Raw genomic sequence first — 17,859 nt, 5'->3', positions numbered from 1 at the left:
GACAAAGACCTAAAAGTAGCTCATATCAGAAGCGACAACGGTGGAGAATTCAAAAACCAACAGTTTGATGAATCTGTAAAACCAGTGGTATTGACCACAATTTCTATGCTCCTAGAACACCTCAACAGAATGGGGTTGTTGAAAGGAAGAACAGAACAATTGTCGAAATCGCTAGAACCATGCTGAGTGAAAATAGGCTTCCAAAGTACTTCTGGGGTGAAGCTGTCCACACAGCATGCTATATACTGAATAGGGCTCTAGTAAGACCTATACTTAAGAAAACCCCATATGAACTTTGGAAAGGACGAAAGCCCAACATTGGTTACTTTCGTGCTTTTGGGTGTAAATGTTTCATACTCAATACAAAGGACAATCTTGCAAAATTTGATGCTAAAGCTGACGAAGCGATCTTCTTAGGGTACTCAACAAACAGTAAAGCATATAGAGTCTACAATAAACGAACTCAGATTGTAGAAGAGTCTGTTCATGTTGAGTTCGATGAAGCTGACCCTGCAAGAAAGACAACTCAGCTCACTGAAGATGAACCAAGCCCAGCTTCCGCTGATCAAAATGGAGCCTCTGAATCATCAATACAAGGGCTGACCAAAGGTAAGCAAGAAGTTGAAATAACATTTACTGACCAATCTATTCCTGTAGAGATTGTAGAAACACCTATTCCAAACGACTCAACATTGCCTAAAGAAATAAAAAATCCCAAGAGGACATTCAGAAAAGTCCATTCTTGATGCTGCTGACAACAAGCTGATGACTAGAGATCAGCTCAGGAAATACCTCAGCAATGTTGCATTCGTCTCAATACATGAACCAAAGAACTTTGCTGATGCTGAGCACGATGAATATTGGATCAATGCCATGCAAGAAGAGCTTGACCAATTCACCAGAAATGAGGTATGGGATTTAGTACCTAAACCGAGGAATCAAAAGCCTATAGGAACTAAGTGGGTTTTTAGAAACAAATTAGATGAGCATGGGAATGTAATAAGAAACAAAGCTCGACTTGTAGCCCAAGGGTATAGTCAGCAAAAGGGTATTGACTATGGGGAAACATTTGCACCTGTTACTAGGTTAGAAGCAATACGTATATTATGTGCCTATGCCAGTTTCATGAACTTTAAGTTATACCAAATGGATGTCAAAAGTGCATTTCTTAATGGTTTCATAAACGAAGAGGTATATGTTAATCAACCTCCTGGGTTTGAAGATCCAAAATTTCCAAACTACGTTTATAAACTTAAAAAGGCCATGTACGGCCTAAAACAAGCTCCAAGAGCTTGGTATGAGAGGTTGACCAACTTCCTGCTAACCAGGAACTATGTCAGGGGAAAAGCTGACACAACCTTGTTCATTAAGAGAAAGGGAAAACATACCCTACTTGCACAAATATATGTAGATGATATAATATTTGGTGCTACTGATGAATCTTTGTGCAAAGAATTTAGCAAACAGATGCAAACTGAGTTCGAGATGTCCATGATGGGGGAACTCAACTTCTTCCTTGGACTCCAAATCAAGCAAGGTAAGAATGGTATCTTCATAAGCCAGTCCAAGTACACCAAGGAAATGTTAAAGAAATTCAATATGATGGACTGCAAACCAATATCAACCTCTATGGGTCATGATACTATCCTATGCAAAGATGAGAAAAGTAAGTCAATAGACATTAAACTCTATCGAGGTATGATAGGTTCGTTACTTTATCTCACAGCTAGTAGACCGGATATACAGTACTCAGTATGTTATTGTGCGAGATATCAAGCTGACCCCAGAGAATCTCATCTAACGGCTGTAAAAAGAATTTTTAGATATTTGCAGAGTTCAGTTGATGCAGGTCTATGGTATCCAACTTCAAATGACTTCACACTCATTGGATATACTGATGCTGACTATGGACGAGATAAGCTAGAACGTAAGAGCACTTCAAGAGGATGTCATTTCCTTGGAAGCTGTCTAGTATCTTGGTTCAGCAAGAAGCAATCATCTGTGGCCCTGTCTACAACTGAAGCTGAGTACGTGGCTGCTGGAAGCTGTGTTGCTCAAGTCCTCTGGATAAAGCAATAGCTTGAGGATTATGGAGTAAAAACTGATACAATAGAGATCAAATGTGACAACAAGAGTGCCATTAATTTGTCCAAAAATCCAATCCAACATAGCAGGATGAAGCATGTCAGCATAAGGCATCACTTCATCAGAGATCACGTACTAAAAGATGAGATCAAGCTGACCTACGTACCAACAAATGAACAGCTTGCAGATATTTTCACCAAGCCCTTGGGACGTGAACAATTCAACATACTGAGGGAAGCTATCGGTATGTCTAATCCCCTTCAATAGTTCTCTAGTAAATATTGAGTGATTGCCATATCGAGTAAAAATGAGAACGTTGTGCAAATGCCATGTTGAGTAAAATAAATTTCTACTGAGCTCAAAATGTAGAAAAATCACCCCATACTGAGTTGACATACATGTTGTGTAGGTACATATACTGAGCAAACATCATATACTAAGTTAGGAATTCACCTCGATAAGAACTAGGTTCTCAGTATCACAAACGGTTCATTTTCTAGGAAAAATGCGTTAAAACCCACTTGCACCATTAAATGCCAACACGTGTAATAAAAAGCACCTAGGAGAGGCAAACAATTATGAGACAACCCATGCACCGGAAATGTCATAAATGACAGAATCTCTGTCGGTTGAACGCCCTAAGGAAAAACGGTTAGTTCAATTAATAGGACCGTTTTAGATATATATAAATAATGGATGAATTACTCCTCAAATCTCTTCACACGTAATTCCTTTGGTATTCAGAATCTCTCTCTCTCAAATCTTACACAAAAATCTCTGAAAATGACCAACACTCAGAAAATCTCCGGTGAAAATTCTGGAAAATTGATCACCGATGAAAGCCCTAAATCTACTCCTCAGTCTAATCTAACTCCGAGCAAACGCCGACAAACGAACCCGACAAGTTCCTCAAAACAGAAGAAACCCAAGGCTAGAGCCATGGTAAAGGTTCACACGAAATTCCACAACCTAGAAGTCCTAAAGTGCCGCTGGTTCTCTCCCAGCTTCGTTACCGCCGAAAAGCCATTCTGTGAATGGATTGAGAAGAACGAATGGACAGGCCTCTTCTCTCTCCCCGGAACCACCTATCCTCGGTTGGTTAGGGAATTCTACTCCGGTCTCCATGTTGACAAGGACGATGCTGACTATTTGAAGACGCACGTTAAAGGTCATAAGATTGTAATCACTCCGTCCTACTTGGCAACCTTACTCAACTTGCCTAACAAAGGAACCGAGTTTAGAACAACAAAAGAAAAGGTATCAACGGAAAAGCTTGACCAGATGAAGGGATTTTGCAAACCCAAAAATTACAAAGGAGAAATCTCCAGCACCAGTATGGGGCAAAACCAGAAGATGGCGCACTACCTATTCACTAACTTCATCTTCCCTAAACTGAACTCAGTCTCGTCTGCCTCCAACTTTGAGCAGTGCTTTATATGGCACATGCTAACCTATTGCCCACTCAATATGCCTGTGTTTTTGGTGGGAGCACTTCAACGTGGAGGTAAGAAACTTTGACTAGGTTCTCTAATCACCAAGATCCTTGAAGATCACAAGATTGAGACCATCACTGAGACTCAAAGCTTGGGAACAGAAATAACCGCGGCTCTGCTATTTGGGCTATTGTTCAACCAACCTCTAAAGGGAGGTGAAGATGTTGAGGAAGATGAGGAAGAAAACGATGTTGAACAAGAAATCGAAACTGAGCTAGCAGCAGAAGATGCTGAGCCAAAAGTTGAACCAGAGGAAGCTCCTACCGATTCCCCTAAGGCAAAGAAGAAGAGAAAGACACTTGCCACTTGTGCAAAGGATATTGAAACTGTGCCCAGAAAGAAGAGGGCTATGACCAGAGGAAAGAATGTTGATGCTGACCTACCTCAGTTTACACCTAAGTCAGCAGAGAAAAGGAAAGGGCAAGCTGAGCCCGAGGAAGAAAGTCAAGAATCCCCAGAACAACCTCTGAGGAAGAAAAGTCGAAGTTCTGGATTGAAAGTTGTTGAAGCTGATCCAATTGATTGGGTTGTGACACCCAAATCTCACTGCACTCAGAACATTGGAATTGATCTTGAGAAAACTCCAGTTGAGCAAGCTGATGAAGGAGAAGAACAAAGACAGGTTGATATTCAGCTTAATGCTGAAGAAACAGATCATGCTGAGCCAGATAATGTTGAGCAAAATCAGGAGGCATATGTTGAACAAGAAGAAGAGGAACATCAAAGAGAGGATTTGAATGTTGAAGCCGAGGTTGAGGATGTCCATGTTCAAACTGACCCGTCACCTCCAAAAACTAAGTCCCTCAAACGACTAAAAAAGAAAGTTGTCAAAACCCCTCTTATTGATCTCCTAGCTGAGTCTCCATCTTTGGAGCAAATTGCGGATCCATCCACTATCCAGTTCGAGTATTTTTCCCACCATGTTGAGTCTCCTCCTAAGGAATCGGAGCAAAATCAAGCCTCTGTTACTCGCACTGAGGAACATGCCAAGACTCCAGAGAATCTAAATCCTGTCGAGCAAGTGCTCGAAGATCCAGCCACTCAACACGGGGAGAAAGCTATGGATCCACCTGTTCAACCTCAACATCCTGGTATTGCACCTCATCAAGACCCAATTACTCAAGCTAGTAAGCACCCAACTCCACCACCATCCAGCTCCACCTCCATTCCTGCGTCTGAGCCAACTTCCACTGAGCAACATGCATATATTAGTGCAACTCAGTCTGGCCGTCGAATCATTGAAACGGCTCAATCTCTTCTCCAGGAGTTCACCACTTCTGATGCTGCTAGGTTTGCTCATCCTGAGTCAACAAATATCTCTGCCATCACTCAACTTCTTACTGAAATTAAGGGACTCAAGGATCTTATCAGTGTTGTGACCACCGTCCAATCACAGCAACCTAAGCAAGATCACATTGCCAAACTGACTGAGCTATTCCTTCTGATGATAAACCACATGAACTCTCTTGAAGGTAAAATCACAAATCTCTCTACACCTACTCCAGGATATGCAACTTCGGCTGAGTTAGATCACCACTTTGCCAAGCTGAGAACAGAACTGCCCAACCTTGGGACAACGGCCAATCCTGAATATGCCACATCTGCTGAGTTGCAGGGATGCTTTGCCAAGCTGACTGCTGATCTCACTTGTACACGTGAGCTCGTTTCCTCCACTTCTCAATGTACAATTGATCAACTCAGTGAAGCCGTAAGTCTTCTAAATGTCAACAAAGCTCAGATGGACGTTGATCATAATCTCCACTCTCTTCGTTCTCTTTACTATCATCGTCGTTGCTATTTTGCAATGCTTCTAGATAGGATTTCTTAACCATCGAAAAAGCATAGTGATCATAAATCATAATGCCCTGATACCATATTGTGATCACAAGAGAGAAGAAATGAAAAAGCTCAAAATATTGAAAACAGTTAAGGATTATATAGCCATTACAGTATGGCGAATTACAAAAACAGTACTCAAACTATTCTTAATCTAGCTAACTACATCTTAACTGCAACTCTTAGGACCAATAAGAAATGGACACGTAAACACATACTGCTTAAAGTACTAATTGATAATTAACTACTAATCAAACTGGTGAGGCAGACACCTAACAGAACCTATTAAGTTAACTTGTTGAGGCAAAAGATGATATTCTATTTTAAGCTCTTCAAAGAGATTCTTCATCTCCAGCACCAACTCTGATCTTCTTTTCAACCTCTTTCCAATATAATGAAAGTTGATTGTATGGTTAACAAACAGTGTTAACTTCATCTTGTTCACATCCTCAATTTCCGTGAATCTCAAGCTATGATCCGGATGCCACCACCGTGGATTCTTCAGCAAATACCTGCATTTTGAAATTTTCAAACGTATTCATTATAACCATATGAACATAATGAATCAAATTCTATTAAAAAAATGGTTTGCATTACGTTTTTATACGCTCTCGTAGCTTTTCGATAGTCTGGTTTGGAGTATGAAGACTAACAGCAAAATTCAAAGTTTCATTCATTGGTGGACTCCTGTAAAGATTGCTTATAGGTTTGGTGGCCAAAACTGCATTTGGATAATATATTTTCTCATTGTCATGTCTTAGAAAAGTTGTAGTCAATATGTTCATCTCGTCCACAACCATCTGCACTTAATGCATCAAAACATCAATGAGAATCACCAGTTTGATATAATTGCAGTGCAGTTCAAGAATGTAAGGAACTTGCCTGTATTCCATTGATAACACAACGATCTCCAACATCGAAGGGGTGAACCAAGAACACAAAAATGACAGCTTCGAAAACAGTCTTAACGCTGTTGCCGAACATGAAAACTGCCAGTAGAAGTTGAGTTGATAGGAAGACAAGTACTTTTGTAGTTAAGAATCCCATGAAAAGTAACCACATAACGATTACTATAAACAACACTATCACAGAAGCTATCACATTCAACTCATCCATTGCAGTTTTGCTGTGTTTTAAGGTACTATTCAATGAATCATGCTCCCTATAAACTTCAACCTGTTAAAGATAAACATGTTATATTACTAATTGAAGAAAAAACAGTGTATTCTTCTGTTAATTAGTTAGTTAAAAAGCAATATTTAGCCCGTATTCTCTATCGAATTGTCAATGTACTTCAATTTAAGCATATCTGGCACATTTTCTCCCCATCACTTCAGTTTTGTTGCATTTAAGCAAAATCTGGTCTTTAATTGACAAATCTGAAATACACAGGATATGATTTGAACGAACACAGGCCTATATCGATATTGCCAAGGAAATTGTGCCAAAACTGAAATTCAAACGGACAAATTAACAGTAAATTAAATGAAAGATGAAATGATAAAAATCTAACCATCCAATCTTTGAAAACTGATTCTTCAATCTTCAGATCTTCTGAAGTGATATGCCCATTGCTTCTCTTGATTGATTCATCATCTGTTTTACCTTCTGCTAACCCTTTTAATTGATCAATAACTTTCTTTTCTTTCACAGATTGCAATATCTTTTCAAGGGAAATGTACCTGGTTCATCAATGAACTTGTAAGCATACATAAACAAATAAACAATCAATGAACTTGTAAGCATAAAGGTATAACCAACCCGTTAGAATCAGGCTCCAATTTTGCAAAAATATCAGCAGCAGCTTCCTCAGCTGCCTGATCAGGCTTCTTGTCATCTCCATCGATGTCCTTTTCATCTCCATGGGGTAGAGGAAGTAGCTTCTTTCCTCGAATAGCATTCATCAATTCCCTCATGGTCCGGCGAGAAACCCTATCGTTATCATGTTTTTCTGGCTCAATTTTTTTATCAAACAGTTTGGTTGCAACCAAATTCACAAACTCTTCAATAGAGTTAACATGACGATGTTCTGATTCTTCCTTTTTTAAGAGAGAAATAAGAAGCTTGCGAACACAGATAGCTTCTTTAGTTTTGTCTAGCAATTTAGTGGCATGGACAGAACCAACTAACTTGACTAAAAAAGACTTCATTAGCCATAGAAAAGCTCCAATTAGACAACCGGCGAGACCTCTGGTTACATCCTTGACAATATCGGTCTTATACTTGCTCCGATCAACTATCAAAACCCAAGCTAGAGCAACCAGACCTACCCATACAAATAACAGAATACTCTTCCTCACTCCATACCCAAAATAAAGAGCTCTTTCGTTAGCCCAAAACCTCCAAATGAGAAACAGTATAAGCATAGTAAAGAGTTGGGAAATCAATCTTCCGCAGATGATTGTAAATAGCAATAAACACAATTTCCATAAACCTAGATCCCAAAATACAGGTTTGTGCAATCTATCCATTGTGAAGCTCATTACGAAAAGCACAACAGCACAGGCAAATGCAACTGACTCGAAAGCGAGGAGGAAAACGAATATCCCAAGTTTCTTACCTTTTCTTTTAATGCTTTTTTCATCTGCGGAATCATTCTCGGATTCTGATCCGATTCTTTCTGCATTTTGAGTTCCAGAATCCAGAAGCTTTTCGGGGCTGCGTTTTGGCAGATTGTTGTCTCTTTGTTTGTCATTTGAGAAGACGAGTGGTTCTTCTACATGAATATTGATGCTCACAGTCGGAGGAGGAACTTCCGTTTGGTGAGCCATGTGTTTTGCCTGCTGCAAGCTTGAAGCTTCACTCTCTGCTGAGTGGTGAAGACCTTATTAATGGACTCAATTTAATCACTGGAACGCACTAAATGTGTAGGAAGACGACTTGACTTCCCTCCAAAATGCAACAAAAGTTGGGTCTCTTTTTTTTTCTTTTTTTTTTCTTGAAAGCAACACTTATTTCCAGTCTACTTAATACAAAGGGACAAAAGAGATTCAAATGAGGAAGGGTACATGTTTGGTTCGTAATTAATATGGTTTTCTTATATTCCATCAAATGCTGTTAGAAATTGAGAGAGATGGGGAAGGAAGAGAGATAAATTGTACGGACGCTGTGCAAGGGAAGTATTGTAAAATTTAGGTAGCTGATATTGGAATGATCAAATGTTAAAGTAAGTTTTATGTCATTAAAATAAAATTTGGATTTAATGGATGTATGGCACATAAGACTTGTTCATATACTGTGGGATGAAAGCTTCCCTTTGCTCAATCTTTGGAATGCCTATTTCTAGTGGGCGGGGCAGATATCTTGGGCTCCCTGCTTGTGTGGGACGGAATCGCCGTCAAACTTTTAACTTCATCAAAGATACCTCTTGGAAAAAGATCTCGGGTTGGAATAACTGTTAGAAATATGGGATCACAAACATAAAATAGGGACGTGATTAATCACTGTCCTTAAGAAAATATTAGCCCCCACTATCAATTGCTATTGGGTTTCTGACTAAGTTTCCTCTAGGATTTCCCTAACATAAAATTAATGATAGCAATTTCACTAATTTCCCTATGAACGTATTTGAATAATTAAAACAGTAAGTGAAAAGGTATGAAGGATTGAAGATATTTATAGCCAAAAAAACTGGTTGTCAAAATACAGATGTCTCCAGACAATATAGATGTCTCCAGATATACAGATGTCTCTAGACATACAGATGTCTCTAGACAATATAGATGTCTCTTAGACAAAATAAAATACAGATTTCCTTCTTATTCTTTCCATGTGGAATTTCCACAACACCAATATTAAAGACTAATATCTAACAATCCCCCACTTAGGCTTTATGTATTGGTGTTTAAATAAATCTCATTAGAGTTATGCATAAATGTCGGTATCTTGCGATTTAGACCTCCACTTAGTGTAACACTTCAAGGAAAAACGAAATTAATGGCGGCTTGCCGCTTTTGAGCCATAATCCCTTTTGTTATACCGGAAGTATCACACACATAACTTCTATATAAACGTACGTTCATAGAAATGGTAGCACTATTATGGCCATGCGCTCATCCTAGACTTCATGGACAATTATAAAAGTAGACCACACTTTCATTAGGAGCGGCACCACTCCTTCTGTCCATATAGGTGAAGTTCAAATACAACATATGAAGCTTCATTAAGAGTCTAAGACTCACCCTAATAATCATATACTATATAATTTATTATTATAGTTAGTATATCAATCAGTTATCAACAACTTGTTTTAACCACATTGAACCTTTACATAGTGATAATACTATACATAGGTTGGGTTTCTGTTGTTGCTGATGTAATCATATAGGTCTTAAACCAATCTCTTTGGACATTTTATATACTATGTCCCTTGGAAGTCCTTTTGTGAAAGGATCTGCCAAATTATTACAAGACTTAACATATACAACAGTTATAATCCCGTCTGATATTAACTGTCGTACATATGAATGTCTTAAGCTAATATGTCTATACTTTCCATTATATATCTTGTTATAAGCTTTAGACAAAGTAGCTTCACTATCGCAGTTCAAAGAAATGGCTGACATCGGTTGTGGCCACAACTTAATATCTAATAACATATTTCTCAGCCATTCAGCTTCTTTTCCTGCTGCTGCTAAGGCCAAAAATTCAGCCTCCATTGTGGAATGAGTAATACAAGTTTGTTTCTTTGAAGCCCAAGAAACAGCTCCTCCACCAAGCATAAAAATCCAACCACTTGTGGACTTACTATCACCGATAGTATTTATCCAACTAGCATCTGAATAACCCTCAAGAACTGCTGGAAATTTATTATAATATAATCCAAGGTTTTTGGTTCTTTTTAAGTAACCTAAAACCCTACCAATCGCTTTCCAATGTTCACGACTCGGATTACTCGTAAATCTAGAAAGTTTACAGACAGCAAATGCAATATCTGGTCTAGTACTATGTGATGCATACATTATACTTCCTATTGCACTAGCATACTCAAGTTGAGCAACACCTCTTCCCTCATTTTTACTAAGTTTACAAGATGAATCATAAGGGGAATTGGCCTCTTTAAACTTTAAGTGCTCAAATTTATTAAGCACTTTTTCAATATAATGAGATTGACTCAACGCAAAACCCCCACTATGTTTTATAGCCTTGATACCTAAGATAGTATCAACTTCATTTAAATCTTTCATTTTAAAACATGAACTCAAATAGGTCTTTGTCTCATCAATTCCTTTCATATTGGTTCCAAAGATTAATATGTCATCAACATATAAACATATGATGACACCATAATCTTTTGTAAACTTAGAGTAAATGCACCTATCTGCTGAGTTATAAGTAAAACCATTTGATAAAATAACAGAATCAAATTTTTCGTGCCATTGTTTAGGCGCTTGTTTTAATCCATACAAGGATTTAACCAATTTGCAAACTTTATTTTCATTTCCAGGGAGAACAAAACCCTCAGGTTGTTTCATGTACACTTCTTCTTCTAAATCCCCATTTAGAAAAGCCGTCTTCACATCCATTTGATGTACACATAGACCAAAAATAGAAGCTAAAGCCATAAGTACTCTAATGGATGAAATTCTAGCTACAGGTGCATAAGTGTCAAAATAATCTACCCCTTCTTTTTTAGTAAAGCCTTGTGCAACCAATCTAGCTTTGAAAGAATTTATAGATCCATCTGTATTATACTTAATCCTGAATACCCATTTGCATCCAACAGTTTTGGACCCTGGAGGCAAGTCCGTAATATACCAAGTATTGTTTGATATCAATGAATCCATTTCATCATTGATTGCCTCTTTCCAAAAAGCTGAATTTCTAGAAGCCATTGCTTCTTGAAAAGTTTTGGGATCATCTTCTACAGTAAGTACAATTGGTATTTTATTAGTAACCCCATTTCTATTTCCTTCCACCAGAAAGAGAATAGCTTGAGAATTAATAAAATCTGGACCTAAATTCTTCTCTTTTCTAGTTCTTTCACTTCTTCTTGGTTCATTAGAAGAATCAGGCACAACTCTTTTCCCATTTGAGTTTGAAGAAATTTGTGGTGCTATTGAGGTTTCTGTTCCTGTGGAATCGCCACGAAATTTATTTTCAAAGAATTCAGCATCTCGTGATTCCACTATAACATTAGAATCCAAATCCAAAAACCTATATGCTTTTGAATTTTCAGCATAGCCCACAAAAACACTTTTCAAAGCCCTTGGTCCTAATTTAGTTTTCTTAGGATCTGGGACCTTGTAATATGCAACACAACCCCACATCTTAAAGTAACTTATATTAGGTTTCCTTCCTTTCCAAATTTCATAAGGTGAAACCTTAAATTTCTTAGAAGGTACTCTGTTGTGTATATGACATGCGGTTAGCAAAGCTTCTCCCCATAAATTAAGTGGCAAATTTGCATTAACAAGCATTACACTTAGCATATCCCCTAAAACACCATTTTTTCTTTCAGCAACTCCATTTTGTTGAGGTCTATAAGGAGCACTAACCTGATGTATAATTCCACTAGATTCACAAAAAGAAGAAAATTCTGTAAGAAAATACTCCCCACCTCTATCACTGCGTAGAATTTTAATTTTCTTATTCTTTTGTGTCTCTACAATGGCTTTATAACATTTAAACATTTCAAATGCTTGGTCTTTTGTTTTTAACAAATAAACATAGGTAAAACGAGAACTATCATCAATGAAAGTTATGAAATACCTATTACCTCCTCTAGTTAAATTTCCATTAAATTCACAAATATCAGAATGAATAAGTTCTAACATTTATGTACTTCTTTCAATTTTAGGAAATGGTTTCCTTTTCATTTTTGCTTAAACACATACCTCACATTTATCTTCATGATCATTACCATAAGATATCATTCCATTTTTAGACATATATTTCATGGTTCTATAATTGGTATGTGCTAAACGATTATGCCACAAATGAAAAGAAGTACATTCAATTGCATGCACAAGAAAATAAGCAGAATTCTCAACTTTATTAATAGACAGTTTGAACATTCCATCACAGACATAACCTTTCCCAACAAATGCTCCAGCCTTAGACAAAATTATTTTATCAGATTCTATTACAGCCTTTAACCCCTTTTTACATAACATAAAACCAAAAACTAAATTCTTCCTAATTTGAGGAACATGAAGAACATTTGTGAGAATAACTTTCTTTCCAGAAGTAAACTGAATTTCAACAGTCCCGGTTCCTTGAACCTTGGAAGAGTGATGATCACCCAACAAAACTTCATGGTCTGGAGAAGAATCAATATAAGTCTTGAAGAGTCCTTTGTTGTTGCAAACATGAGTAGTTGCACCAGAATCATACCACCAATCATTGCTTATGGTAAGAGATGCCATATGCAATTCTTGGATCATACCAATTTGCAACTCAGAAACCATGGCAATAATTTCATTATTGTCAACATGTTCAACAACATTTGCTTTGTCCTCACTCTCCTTCTTATTCTGATTTTTGCTATCCTTCTTCTTGGGGTTCTTACAGAATCTTTTGATGTGTCCTTTTTCACCACAATTATAACAAACAACATCAGACAAATTCTTCTTAAACTTTTTGTTGTTGTTGAGATTATTCTGATAATTTCCTTTCCTCTTTTTGCCCCCCTTCTGATTATTACTGACATAATTAACTTTAGAACTAGAAGCAACATCATGTTTCTTATCACGAATTCGAGTTTCCTCTTCAATTCGTAAATGCTTCTGAATTTGTTCCAAATTAAAATCCTCAGAAGTGTGCAACAGTTTCTTTCTATAGTTATTCCAACTTGGAGGTAATTTGGCTATGATTGCCCCCACAAGTAATTTCTCTGGAATGTCTATAGTAAAATCCTTAAATTTAGAGGCCAATATAAGAAATTCATGGACTTGGTCAAGTACAGATGCAGAATCATTCATAGTAAATTCAAAAAAATTCATAGTGATAAACTTATCTGCCCCTTGCTTTTCTGAATTATACTTTGTCTCCAGTGATATCCATATATCCTTTGCCTTTTGTACAGGAATGTACAAATCATAAAGACGATCAGAGAGATGGTTCAGAATATATCCTCTACATAGCGCCTCGTCTTCTTCTCGCTTCTTACGTTCAGCCACAATTCCATCAGTATCTTTGTCACTCGGTTCTGGAATAGATTGCAAATCAATGTCCAGAATGTAAAAAAAATTCAGAGTGATCAGAAAAAATTTCATAGTCTCCTTCCAACGAGTGAAATTCGTCCCATCAAACCGATCAAGTTTACCAGCATCACCAACATTCTTCAGCACGTTCTCCATAATATTTCCTTAAGATTGTTAGAAATATGGGATCACAAACATAAAATAGGGACGTGATTAATCTCTGTCCTTAAGGAAATATTAGCCCCCACTATCAATTGCTATTGGGTTTCTGACTAAGTTTCCTCTAGGATTTCCCTAACATAAAATTAATGATAGCAATTTCACTAATTTCCCTATGAACGTATTTGAATAATTAAAACAGTAAGTGAAAAGGTATGAAGGATTGAAGATATTTATAGCCAAAAAAACTGGTTGTCAAAATACAGATGTCTCCAGACAATATAGATGTCTCCAGACATTCAGATGTCTCCAGACATACAGATGTCTCTAGACATACAGATGTCTCTAGACAATACAGATGTCTCTTAGACAAAATAAAATACAGATTTCCTTCTTATTCTTTCCATGTGGAATTTCCACAACACCAATATTAAAGACTAATATCTAACAATAACAAGTTCCTTTCAAAAGCTGGCAAGCATATTCTGTTGAAAACGGTCTCCTAGGCTCTGCCCGTGTATGCAATGCAGGTTTTCCTCCTCCCTAAATCCCTTTGCAACTAAATTCAAGTTCAGCTTAATTCTTTCTGGTGGGGCAGAGCGGGTTCTGGCTCGCGGGGCATCCATTGGCGTTCTTGGGACCGTCTTAGTTCTCCAAAATGTTTCGGGGGGTTGGGATTCAGGTAGCTTCGAGATTTTAACCTTAGTCTTCTTGCAAAGCAGGCTTGGCTACTCTTGTCCCACCCTTCTTCTCTTGCTGCCTTGGTTTTTTAGGCAAAATACTTCCCGAGATGTGATTTGCTTGAGGCGTCACTGGGCTCCTCGCCAAGTTTCATTTGGCGCAGCCTCTTGGCGTCGTTCTTTATCCTCCGTTCGGGCTGTCGGCGTGTTGTTTCCGGGAATTCCGCTCTAAATATTTGGTCTCAGCCCTGGATTCTGGATGTCAGCAATCCATTTTTAGCCACTCCTGTTATTGCTGGGATGGAGTCCTTCTCGGTTCGGGACTTGACTATTGAGTCTGGTACGGGTTGGGATATGCATCTGATCAATCGTTTGCTTCCCCGAGACCGCTCGCTCATCCTGAAGATTCCTCTGACCAGACGCCACTCGGAGGAAGGTTGGTTTTGGTTTCTAGATAAGTCTGGTAAGTACACCGTCAAAAGCGGGTTTCGCCTCATTTCTAATATTTCACACAGTTCTCCCCCTGCTCAACCTTGGTGGAATCGTATTTGGTCCACCAACGTTCCGGGGAAAATGAAAGATCTTTGTTGGCATGCTATGTCCGGCTGCCTGCCTTCTAGATTGGCCCTTGTGGATCGCAGCATTGACATCGACCTAGCTTGCCCCTGCTGTAACTTTCACTCTGAAGACCCTCTTCATGCCTTGGTGAATTGCCATGCGGCGGCTCTGGTTTGGTCTCTTTCTGCAATTGGTCAGCCTACTTCAAATTCTGATGACTTCTTCCACTGGGCGAAACACTTCCTCATGAGTGCTTCGTCGAACATTTTGGCTGTTTTTTTGGCGGTTCTTTAGGGCATTTGGTCCAACCGTAACCAGTCCCTTTGGCACCATGCGCCGAGGCCCCCCGAAGTGACCCTCCGGTTGGCATTGTCGGAATTAAGGGACTGGCAAGCAGCTCAAATCCACTATCCCTCTACCAACAGGCCGGATGGAGATCCAATTCATCCCCCTCGCTGGTCTCGCCCACCTCCTGGTTGGCTAAAGTGCAACTTCGACGCCTCCTGCAATGCTGCTTTCGAGGTCCGGGGAGCTGGTTGCTTGATTCGTGACTCGTTGGGCCGGTGTTTGGGGGCGTCTGCAGCTCACATATTGGTGGCTGGGATGCTTTCACGTCTGAATTGTTTAGCTTCCGCGAAGCTCTTACTTGGTGTAACAAACTCCGGTTAGACCGTATCGAATTCGAATCAAACAACCAACTTCTCGTGAAGGCCTTTGAAGGAAATTTATCTTTTTCTGCTTATGTAAGTTTAAGTATGGATGATTGTAAGGCTCTAATGAATTCTTTCAATTGTATTTCCGTGCTTTTTGCACGTCGATCAGCGAACCATGCTGTCCACTTGTTAGCTCGGGCAGTTGGCTCTCAGCCTGGTCGTCTGGAGTGGAATGACATTCCTCCCCAGTTTCTCTCTAATGTAATCGCTTCTGATTCTATATAAGTCCGTTTCCGTTTCCGTTTCAAAAAAAAAATACTATGAATTTTATAACCAAATTAGCAAGAAAGCAATTTATTGAAGAAATATTAATACTGAAATTTGAAAATGATTATTTTATGCAGGAAAACAAATTAGAAAATATTTCAAATGTAAAACCCTAATTTCAACCAATCGTCCTCTAGAGCTACTGTATCTAGATCTTTTTGGCTTTGTTCAACCTCTACGTCCGTGCGAAAGAAGACTTGAAACATTTGTTCATCATCTTGCTCAGTAGTAAGGATGAAACATTTGAGATATTCTCAGGACTCTGTAAGAGAAGTGAGAATGATAAAGACTTGAAAATTACTCATATCATAATTGATAATGGTTGATAATTCAAAAACCAATTGTTTGATAAATTCTGTGAAACTAGGGGCATTGACCATAACTTTTCTGCTCATAAAACTCCTCAATGGAATGAGGTAGTTGAGAGGAAGAATAGAACTCTGTTTAAAATGGTCAGGATAATGTTGAGCGAGAATAAGCTTCCGAAGTATTTTTATAGAGAAATTGTCAAATAGCATGCTACATTCTTAATAGGGCTCTTGTTAGACCTATATTGAAGAAAACTCCTTATGAACTATGTAAAAGGCGAAAACCTAAGATATGATACTTCCGAGCTTTTGGTTGCAAATGTTTTATTTTAAACACTAAGGACAATCTTGAGCTAATCTATCCCACCTCATTAGAATAAATCTTTGAATGTGTTCGGCTTTTTCAATTATTATTGAGATAATCAAATGTTGTTAAAGAGAGGTTAACTTGTTTGCAACTGTCAATTTGTATTAGTAAAACATTTAATTATACTATTTATTTATTGGGATTGAAATTATATAATTTTATATATAAAAATTAAATTAGCTCTTCTTTAAAATTTTAAAGCTATTTTAGTATCTAATTCCATTATTATATTACGTTTTATTGCAACATGTGGATGCTGTGAAATATATAAAGACTTTAGAGCTTTTCTTTTTTTAATACTTCATGGACTTGTTTGTAAGTCAATGAGTGCAGCGGAACAATTCTGTTCCTAATTTCAAAATATTTTCAGATTCACATTGTAAGTACCTCTAATGTTAAGGTTGACCATTGAACACCATAAAACTCGCAATCAAGTTGAAGCCGATAGTTAAAGAGGCTGTTTGTTTCAGCTTTTCGGAAGAGCGTTTAGCGTTTCACTCCAAACCGCAGGAAATATAGCGTTTGGTTAGCCTTATATAACCGCAGCGTTTAGCATTTTCTCTAGATACTGCAGCGTTTTGGAGCTTTTCATAAACAGCTATTTGTAGTTATATGTTATTGACAAAATTATCCTTCTTATTTCCATAAAATATGTTTATTCTTTAACATTATTTGTATTTCTACAACATAATTACCGGAAGAATAAGGTTTTATTGCGTTCAATAAATTTTTTATTTTTTATATAGATTATTTTTATTAATTTGTGTAACACACTTTTTTATTTTATAATATGATAGGGTGCAAAAATACCTCTAATATTTGTAGCTAGGAGGAATTTTACCATTAACGTCTAAAATGATGCAATTATACCCCTAACGTTAGGGGCCAAAAGCAATTTTATGGCATTTTTTTACATTTTTCCTTTTATAATTTCATCATTGATTAATTTAAAACATGTCCATTTTAGATATTTTAAATCCGAACAGCAATAGTTCAATATAATTTTACCAAACACTAGTAATTAAACAGCTAATAACAAACAGCTAATAACAAAAAAAAAAAAAAGGTTTTGTTTTTTTCCTTTCCTTTCTTACCAAAAAAAAAACAGCTAATAACAAACAGCTAACAGCTTACTGCAACTGCAAACAGCTAACAGCAACCGCAACAGCTATTAGCTAACAACTGAACCAAACAGACCCAAAATCTACTTCATGTTAATATTTGCTACAGATCCACACGTGAATGCCTA

At 37.7% G+C, this 17,859-nt stretch overlaps 1 protein-coding gene across 1 annotated transcript; it reads right to left on the bottom strand.

Annotated features, from left to right (window-relative positions):
• Window positions 1-5,494: 5,494 nt before the first annotated feature.
• LOC136203563 (mechanosensitive ion channel protein 10-like) lies at window positions 5,495-8,359 on the bottom strand. The gene is made up of 5 exons (XM_065994751.1): window positions 7,176-8,359; window positions 6,928-7,096; window positions 6,297-6,590; window positions 6,012-6,214; window positions 5,495-5,926 (listed from the first exon to the last, which is right to left on the bottom strand). The coding sequence occupies exons 1-5, from the start codon at window positions 8,183-8,185 to the stop codon at window positions 5,662-5,664; spliced, it is 1,941 nt and encodes a 646-aa protein (XP_065850823.1). The 5' UTR covers window positions 8,186-8,359; the 3' UTR covers window positions 5,495-5,661.
• Between the last annotated feature and the right edge of the window lie 9,500 nt (window positions 8,360-17,859).

The sequence above is a fragment of the Euphorbia lathyris genome, chromosome 8 (assembly GCF_963576675.1).
Source record: "Euphorbia lathyris chromosome 8, ddEupLath1.1, whole genome shotgun sequence".
NCBI classification, from domain to species: domain Eukaryota; kingdom Viridiplantae; phylum Streptophyta; class Magnoliopsida; order Malpighiales; family Euphorbiaceae; genus Euphorbia; species Euphorbia lathyris.
Note: the sequence above shows the minus strand (reverse complement) of the source record. Positions and strands in the feature narration are given on the sequence as shown.

What these genes read in the sequence shown, in the direction of transcription:
- LOC136203563 (XM_065994751.1), bottom strand. Translation starts at nt 8,185, where the DNA reads ATGGCTCACCAAACGGAAGTTCCTCCTCCGACTGTGAGCATCAATATT. An exon ending in CAGTTTTCAAAGATTGGATG is followed by an intron (nt 6,591 to 6,927) that starts GTTAGATTTTTA and finishes TATCTTTAACAG; the next exon opens with GTTGAAGTTTATAGGGAGCA. An exon ending in CTACGAGAGCGTATAAAAAC is followed by an intron (nt 5,927 to 6,011) that starts GTAATGCAAACC and finishes TTCAAAATGCAG; the next exon opens with GTATTTGCTGAAGAATCCAC.